This window comes from Bremia lactucae, linkage group LG10 (genome assembly GCF_004359215.1).
Source record: "Bremia lactucae strain SF5 linkage group LG10, whole genome shotgun sequence".
Lineage (NCBI taxonomy): Eukaryota > Oomycota > Peronosporomycetes > Peronosporales > Peronosporaceae > Bremia > Bremia lactucae.
Window position 1 is genome coordinate 1704982 of NC_090619.1, and position 9635 is coordinate 1714616.

The 9635-nt window shown below is 45.3% G+C and overlaps 1 protein-coding gene across 1 annotated transcript; it reads right to left on the reverse strand.

Moving 5' to 3' along the window:
• Nucleotides 1-740: 740 nt before the first annotated feature.
• Nucleotides 741-2230, reverse strand: CCR75_006865 (uncharacterized protein; the record flags this gene model as incomplete). Its single annotated transcript, XM_067964930.1, has 3 exons — nt 1723-2230; nt 1278-1665; nt 741-1211 (listed from the first exon to the last, which is right to left on the reverse strand). The coding sequence occupies exons 1-3, from the start codon at nt 2130-2132 to the stop codon at nt 741-743; spliced, it is 1269 nt and encodes a 422-aa protein (XP_067814730.1). The 5' UTR covers nt 2133-2230.
• Nucleotides 2231-9635: the final 7405 nt, after the last annotated feature.

A 9635-nucleotide genomic window follows, 5' to 3' on the forward strand; every position in this document is an offset into this window, starting at 1 on the left:
TACTTGGTAAGTGCGCACGAGGAGCCGGTGACGACAATTAACCAGAGTGCTCAGTATGTTGGGTGAGGTCGCTAACGCGCCCACCACAACTACCTCACTGCACGCAAGGGAAGCAGGTTAAACCGCTTCCTCGCTGTGCTAGGGTGTGTGTCTAAGTAGAGCGTGGCCGCTTTACGACGTGCCCGCCTAGAAAGTAGATATAATGGCCTATATTTAACAATGGATAAGCTTTCCGAATATTGTTATGAAAAGTAATATTCTCCAAATATTTTCACCTTTTAGATAATATACTAATTAACAACCTTTAAGTGTTAATTGCATGTAACGACACACCCCGTTACAATTAGGGCGACGTTCAAGTACAGTTGACGTCCAATGCTACGAGATTTGGTAGCGAATCCTCGCGGTCAGCTACATTTTACATATGATCAATGGCACATAATCAAATACCAGTACACAGCAACGATAATCCTCGGGAGCTAGCATTTGCGTTTTGCACAAAATACGACCTCGCTGAAGCAGAAATGTATTTGATCTTTTGAACGCAATGAGTCAGCTAGCAAGCAGGCTTATGTATATTGCATTAATTGTGAAGCTTAATCAATTGATGTTAGGGTTACGATACGCTTACAAATTCCGCCTTATTAAGAAATGATAACTTCAAATAATGACCCAAACTATCATTCAAGCCAACTCAAATGCTACGAACGAGGATCTCTAAGTGATCGCTTTGTAACGCGTCAACATTGCAGTCGACGTCGTATCTCAAACATATTTCTCTGTCCAAGCTCTGGCAGCTTGTCCTTTTCAGAAATAGCATCTTGCCAGTTCTCAAAATCGTCACAACTTTGTGACTTTCGAAATTGCTGGCGGCGCCACAGTAAGCTCTCAATGCTGTATTCCCGAATAAAATACCACGGCACATCTGCTGCTGTTACTACATTCGAGACACACTCGGAGAGTAGTTCGTTTACAATACTGTCACATGCAAAAGGTTCCTGACCAAAATTCACGCGAACTTCATTGTACGAGTCCACTCCAATCGCCGGATACCAACTCGTGTATGAGCTCTCGATGCTGCCCTCAACAACAGGAGCAATCACGTCTCCATTGATGGTAAAATAGACGTGTGACTCGGTTGAGCTTATATTTCGCTGCACGCCACAGCCTACAATGTCGTTCGCACCAAATCGTGGTCCAAACAATCGACCCTGCAATAGATACAAATAGTCAAAATCTGCTTAAAGTGCTCAATGCGCAGGGTACGAAAAGCCAACCCTCGTTGCCTGGTAATAAAAGCGCCCACCATCTCCATGGTACCCATAGGTATTCCGATCCCAGCCCGGCTGTCGTCCCACAAGTGGAAAATTGACCGGTGTAAGGCTGACAGACGTCAATTCCTCCTCAAGGTGCTGCTCGGGATTGTCACCCTCCCTGTCTCGACGCACAATCTGAATTTCGTAATAGCCGCTTGCTACAAACCCAATCTGGTACACCGACTCTCCATTCTTCCCGAGGTCCCGTCGCTTAAACACGGCAACATGAAATCCTTGAGGAAATGGCACATTGGCCCGCACACATCGGTTATCGCCCAATTCATCTCCGTCAAACGCAAAGTGTACGACGTGTGAAGGTCTTGTACCTGCTTTTTGTAAGGACTGAATCCTAGAAAGCATGCACAGTCAATCAGTGCAGCCTTGCTCAGCTGCAGCAAGGTCTTACCGGTGTATTCTATTGCTGTAACGCTGACATCGCGTGGTCTGACTCAGGTCCGCATAGGACGGAACGGGTACGATAGCATGTGTCAATAGCTGAAAGATGCGGCTTTCAGTCGAATGGCGTGGAAAAAGACCACGTAGCTTCGCGTCAATGACGAGCGTGGCGTCAGCGTCTAGCGGGAAATTAAGTATTGTCCAGCGTTGAACAAAGAGGTTGCGCCAGAGACCTGGAAAGGAGGACAATAGTGTCTGAGAGACAATCGGGACGGCAACAGTCAGCGACTCAACATCGCCTACGCTTGCGTAACTTAAAATCTGGTGCAGCAATACGTCGTCGAGCGCCGCAAGGCGGCAGGCTACCCGCTTGAGCGAGGGTTCACGTGACTGCTTCATTGCGAATTCCAGAATGACCATGTATGTCAGTGAAAGGTAATCAAAGTTGAATGGTAGGATGTTCCGAGAGGCTGTTTGCGGATACAAGCGTAATCAACGCCTTAGTCGAGAAAAAAAATGACGAGATGGGCCGACCAGCCTGTTTTTTGCTCACTTTTGGTAGCCAAAACGTGAATGTTCCATGTGTGTGCACAGGTAAACTTTTAAAAGTGAGTCTAAAAAATGTTGAAGAAAGGGCAGTTCCGGGATTTAATAAATTTATTTTAGTAATGAATTCACTTCAGGAATGTTAGCAAGGAAGGAAGGAACGTGTCCGATATACATTCGAAAGCGCTAAATATAGCCCGAAGCAGCGAGTGCGACACCTGTAACGGGGTGTTTCGAAACATAAAAAAAAAAATATTATTTTCTATAAGTGGAACAATTGGTATTATTTTCTGAAAGGAAACAAGTAAAGAAGTACAAAATTATTATCTTTTTAATTTTGACTTAATACTTCAAAAATTATTAAAGTTGGTAATATTGACGCAATAAGACATCAGTTCTATTGATTGGTTGATTAAAGTTTGAATCGACCCCGCCAATCGTCACAAGACACGATTGTGCGGTGCGCAAGTAGGCTCCATATATAGTTTCTTATTAGTATATTAAAGTCAGTAGAAGATAGAAGATCGTTACGTAGGAACTTGGTATATCAATACAGTTTTATTTTTCTCTACTCTGAAGCCTTAATATTTACCTTTAGTAGCTTAGACTTCTTAGCTACTTGGAATTTTCCTCTGCACGTCGTGTACGTGAAGTAGTTGAGGTGCTGTAATCAGTGTAGTTCGACTAGTCTGTTATCAGTACTAGCAAAGGGTGCCACGTTAAACCTAACAGCACTTCGTAGTCCATTGAACGGCCTACGCACGTTCCATCCAGCATGGACATGTTGGATGAAGAAGGAGGGAGCTTTCAAGCCCTTCAAGAAGGCTATCACGCAACGCGTGAAGGGTTCACCCAGTTCGGTTGAAGGCGGGAGGCCAGCCGTTGGCGATATGCTGTTCACTCTGAACACAGATGAAAAGCATGCGGCCATAGCCGAAATCACACAACATGAGCTCGACGGGCCCAATAAAAAGTAGCCTTACTTCACCAGCAAGTCTCTCAGCACGCGGAGGTGTAGAGAGAAGAGGGTGCTCAACAATTAGAATTGTTGAGACAGCAGCATTAACATGCTGCTAGCGGGCCGACGCTTCCGAGACGACCGATAGCTTAACGATCGAAATCTCTAAGTTCAAGGAAGTCGAAGGCTACTCCCTTTAGAATGATTCGCAAGAATTAGACGACCCATTTAAGTTTGCCCCATCAATGATGATGCGACGCAAATGAAATTTGGCATGTCCAACTTAACCGGACGTGCCAAATCTTGAGCTTTAGTAGGGCTCTAGCTTCACGAACCATTTATTTTTTTGGGTCGTTTGAGGTCTTTAAAACCCGGCTCATGCAAAATTTGAGCCGCCACTTGCCGAATTCAGGGCTCGAATCGAGCTCCTGGATTTGAAGCAGGGCAAGCGTGACCTTCACTTTTATGCCCAGCATACATGATACTTTGTCAGTTGTATCGTAGGTCATCCAATTGATGAACAAACACAAGAAACTGTGTTTATTAAAGGCCTTGCAGCAGTCCAATTAGGACTCACCAGTTCCGGCTTGAATTAGAGTCGTTTCCTCGATTAAGCGGTCTCTATAGCGGAACAGGACTTCAGTCTTAAACAGGTTTTTGTGTACTCTGAAGCTTATCGTCTTCTGAGACGACAAGAAAAAATGGAGGTCCAGAACATATGGACCTCTCGTAAGTGGAGAGCGAGAAACCTCGCTCTTCAAGTCACAAACGATTGCAAAAATGCAATCGTTGTCAAAAGACGGGCCACTATGCCTATGAATGTAGTGCCCTCACGCCCAGTGCCTAATAAACACTGAGCGAAACGATCGACCTTCCGCTAGGAACAGCGGAGGACGCGGATCCAACGCTGTTGCGAAATTGCAATGGCGAGGCGAATCGTAAAAAAACCGGTTGTGTTTAAAAAGGTGGGGGGGGCGCCCTCGTCAGGCCTTTTGACGAAAGTTGCTCCTCACGTACAAAACATTGTGTGAAACTGCCCCAGGTGATGATGAGGTTAACCGCATTACCTTGATAATGAAAGTGTCACATAAATTGCCACGTCAGTCCCTAACCGATTGAGGGGCGTCGAACAATTTTATTCGACGCTAATCGCTAGAAGATCGCAGGCTCAAGTTCGTTGAGCGCGATATTCCTCGAACGAAGATGACAGTGCGCCTAGCAACAGGCGCATCTATAACAGCAAAGAAACGTGTAATTGGTATCCAATACACGTTAAAGGGTGAACAGTACGATGATAATTTTATCGTACTAGGTTGGGATGACAACTTTGATGACATCTTAGGATTACCATGACTCAGAAAGTAGTAGCGGTGCATAAATTGGCAGCATCAATCCGTGATGATGCCTGTCTCTCGTTCAACAGAGGGTCATTTGATGATTGTATTGAAGCGTCCGCAAGCGTGTGGATGTCCTACGAGTGAGTGCGATGGCCTCACTTATAGGTCGGTCGTTTGCACGATTGCACAAGACCTCAGTGTAATAACCCATCACACTGTAGAGTAAGATACCGGCGGCTATCCACAAGCACAGGCAGTGTCGAAGTTCGACCACTTGAATAAGTTGAGTGGTACGAGACATGCTTGCTTGGAAAGCAACATCCAAGAAATTTTGAAACGTCAGTATAGAAGAGGCAGTGCGAAAGACCTAAATTGTTTCGCCGTGGCAACTGCTAAAACGGTTTGGATGACCGCAGTGGCCGACAATCTTTTAAAAAGGCGAGGAGGACAAGATTTAGATTTTGATAATGTTCACAAGATATCGTCCGGTGCTAGACTTGAACTCATGACAACTATGCGGAGTGGTTAATTCAACAGACTCTAAAACAGTCGTTGTGAACCGCGAGTTACCTGACTCAGAGCCGAGGGCTCTGAGTCAGGTACAGAGATGTACCGGGTTGGAATAGATGCCGCTAAATGGTCCTGTACCTGAACGATCAGGGAGGCTTCGTACCGCATGAAGGCTTCAAGCCTTGCATGCAGGACCTCGGGTCCCTGGGAGATAATAAATTCCACGTGCTCAAGCCCGAATAAGGTTTTGAGCTTGTCATAAGCGGCGCTGTGCGCTACTGATAATTCTGGAACCTCTTCCATTTTCGTGAGAAATTAGTCTTGTAAAGACTCAGGCGTAGATTGTCTACGAGTGCTACCAGGTGTAGCGAACTGATACTGGCGGGGCCAGTAAAGTCGCGACTTACTGTGAGGTTAGTCTTCTCACGTCCACGATGCCCACTTGTTGGTGCATCGTGACACTCATACATGATGCGCAAGCGCAAATCATTGTGAGTTGGGACGACGACGACACGTGGAGTGTCACCGGGAGGGACCAGAGGTCCTGCATGCAATTAGTCTTGTGCTCGCGCTGCGTGATACGCAGAATTGTTCGAATTCATTTGGTTCGAATGATTGTTAGCTGCCGCTTTGGCGCATTCTGTTCGATATCATTAGATGGCCAGGAATGATCTCATGCTCATCTTGGCTGCTAAGGATTCCACGCTTCCACTTTTTACAGGACTCACTCGATTAAAAGTTGCGATCTCCAGTCGTAATTGCCCCATCGATGCAAAAGCCACGATATATCCAATCCAATCCGTTATGTCTGTGTACTGCCTGACGCTATTTACAATCGCAAATACGTGATTGCGAGCGACTTTGATAATTCTGCGAGCGTCTCTTCGACGAATTACTTGACTGCGACGTCGGGATGGATGCTTGTGGCAGTCATTGCAGGAGCGATTTTATTGCTCGTGCTGCTTGGCGGTGTCTTTGCTAACGTCCTCTTTCGCCATCGTCGCTGGAACGATTCGATGAAACAATACACGAATGAAACGCGGTCGGATTTCCAGTCAGTTGTGGATAATCGCACCACACTAAAACCAAGTACACACGCGTACTTTTTCAATCCGAGTCTTCACATCGAGGACACTTTCGTCATGAAAGCCGTGATGCCTATTGATGCATTCAGTGCTGGTTTTGGACGCGGTAAAGGAACGTATGCGCCATCTAGTGGGCATCTGGGCCGTGAAATGACATTCTTACGAGTGTCAGAGCTCATAGTCAGCCGCCTGTCGACGTTCAGGCGACTGTTCCACTCTCCCCGAGTCGGCCATTTCGTCCGCGGCCGGCTTATGAACCTGACGAAAACGAAGATCAAAAGACACTTGAGCGCATTACTGATGCATATTGAGATTATAGAATTTAACTGCTCGAAACGCAATTTTTTTCGACTATCGATTCGATCGTAGAGGATCTCGCTGTAGATGCGCAGCTACAGCTAGAGGCAGTAGGGAGGATACTCCCCATATAAAACTTGAGGGAATAAGTCCTCAAGAATCTGCGGAAATAAGTATCCAAGAATCAGCAGAAATAAGTCCCCAGAAACCTGTGGTCAAAGGTTACCAGGTATCTTTGAAAATAAGTTTCAAAGAGAAAACTGATACATCATATGTCTTAGTAAACAATGGAATAAGTGTAGGCGCTTATGCACTTGATCTGATAGCGCCTCCGAAGATAACTTCGGAGATAACTCAATTGCCAACGCTTGAACAGAAACGGTTCTTGCGTGATCGGCGTAGTTGAAAAGTCAACCAGATCTGCGTACTTGTCGTAGATGACAAGTACGTGGCCGATATTCGGTTGGCAATAGTATTTCCTGAGAATGAACGGGTTGTTAGCAGCTCATCAATGGACGAAAGTGTCCTCGATATGAAGACTCGGATTGAACGTGTACGTCCCAATCTTGGAGGTCTTTAAAGACAAACCCTTTATGTAAACATTTTATCGAATTCAAGGATGTATTTCCTGAAACAGTTCCGTGCGAGTTGCCTAAGAATAAAGGCACTCGACATGAGATCGAGCTCAAACCAGGCTCGAAGTACTGTGACATTCAGCAGTGGTCACTGCCTCATGAACAATTATTAGCGATCGACAAATATTTGCCGATCGCTTGGCTGCGGGCCATGTGAGGAGTCAACTTCCTCACATAGCTCTCCGATTTTCTGTGTGCGTAAAGCAACAAGAGGATGGCGGGCTGTGCATGCGCTTACTAAATTGAACGCTGCAACAGTACCGGCTCTAACGCCGATACCACGAAAAGACGTAATCATTGGTGGTATGTCAAGGAGCAGTATATTTTCGTCAATGGATCTGATTGATAGATTCTATCACATCCTTATGCGTGAACAGAAAATCCCATTCACAGCAGAAAGCAGTACAAGAGTGGCTAGTTATGCCATAGGGGCTTAATTATGCCCCTGCGACATTCAACAGATGTGTAACGAATCTGTTAAGATTTATGAAGAATTTCGCACCGAGTTATTTTAATGACTCTTTGCTCATAGCAGATCCATGAATGGGAAGTCGGACGTTGAAGTACATTGTACCCACGTCCGAAAGGTTCTTTCACTTATGCGTAAGCATAAGCTGTATGCAAATCTTAAAAAGTTTATATTCACTGCAAGCAAAATACCACTTCATCAATGCATCTTGGATAACAAGGCGTACGCCCGGATCCGGAAAAGATCAAGGCAATCACCGATTGCCCTGTACCAGTCGATGTAAAGGGATTTCGAAAGTTCCTCGGCTTAGCGTCGTACTTACACGAGTATTCCCGCAATTATACCGAAATGACAGTACATCTCTCTTCAATGTTGAAGTAAAATGAAAAGTGTCCATGAAACGTTGATTGTCAGCGTTTCTTTGAGGGTATCAAAAAAAACGCTTTATGCAATCGTCAATCCTGGCGATTGCGGACTAAGACAGACCATTTCATGTGGTCTGTGACTCCGAGCGATTTTGCAATCAGCTGTGCGTTAATGCAATATGACTCAGACGCCGCAGAGTGCATCGTCTGCTATCAGTCGTGTCAGCTTCAACCAGCTGAACGCAATTACCTAGTGTACATCAAGGAACTTCTTGCCTTGAAATATGCACTATCGAAGTGTAGGGTCTATCTCTTGGAAGATAGACTGTTCATTGCTTATAGGGACCATGCCTCTTTAGGCACGGCCGTAAATAGTCCACACCTCTCGCAAGAATGACGAGATGTTTTTCTTTCTTCGAAGAGCACAACATCCCCGTGGAATATAAACCAGGATAACTCAATTTCGTCACTGATACCCTTTCGCGCCGGACCGATTTTGAGCCGGCTGCGCAAAACAATCGTGATGATAGACCTATTGTTTCAACAATCAACCGTGAGGATAAGTCCACTGTTGCAACAATAAGGGTTCCGTCGTCAACATTGCTGGCGATGTTAGAAGAGCCTATCCAGAAGTTAAGGTTTTTAATGTTTTATTTAGGATTACCTTAGCAATCAATCACAACAATACTTGAATGGATTGTCAAAATTGTATTGATCCTTAACAGATCGAATGACAACACGCAATGGCTTATATATTACACAGTTATTGCTGGCGTCAAATTTTCGTGTCGTCATCCCCATCCATTTGGATTTGCGTTTACGCACCATGTATGAGTGCCACGATGCACCAATAAGTGCTCATCGTGGACGTAAATAGACCTATCCCACGATTAATCGCGACTTCTACTGTCCACGCCAGTATGAGTCTGTTCGCAAGTACATGCGTGCTCGCGAAGTTTGTCAACGGGTGAAGCCCAGTGCTTCATCCGGTGGTCCGTTACAACCTCTGCCTATTCCAGCAGAGTGTTGGCAGTCCCTATCTATGGACTTTGTCTTCGGATTTCCCGAAGACGATCACAAGAATAATGTATTCTTGTGTTTGTTGATCGTTTCAGTAAGATGGTCTATCGTGCTGCAGCCCCGAGTCGACCACAGCCAAAGGCTGCGCTCGTGTCTTTGTTGACACAATATTTCGACTTCATAGGTTACCCCGTGAACTGGTCTCGGATCAAGACCCTCAATTCACGGCGGAGTCTTGGCAATATCTGTTCAGATTACCTAAAACACAGTTGAAATGTCAGCTTCTGACTAAATTGAAACAGATGGTCAGAGAAAACGAGCAAATCGTATCCTCGAAGAGATCCTTCGCGAAAACGTCCACTCTTTTACGAGTTGGTGCGAATTCTTGCCGATGGTAAAGATTGCCATCAACAATTTAGTGCATGCTTCTACAAAGCAATAGCGATAATGCTATTACTGACTTTGATAACGATGCTGAAAGACCCAGCATCGAAAACAATAATACTAGTGAGAATGCTCTCTCTAATAAAGAGAGTGACATCTCCGCAGTGCGCACCGATCGCACTGAAGACAAAAACAAAACCGGGTCAGCAGGAAAATTCCTGCTGGCTAGAGAAGTAGTCGTCCGTTTTGTACAGATTTCCATCGCATATGCAGGGGACCGACAGAAACGGAAACTGACGATAATGGAAAAGCAAATA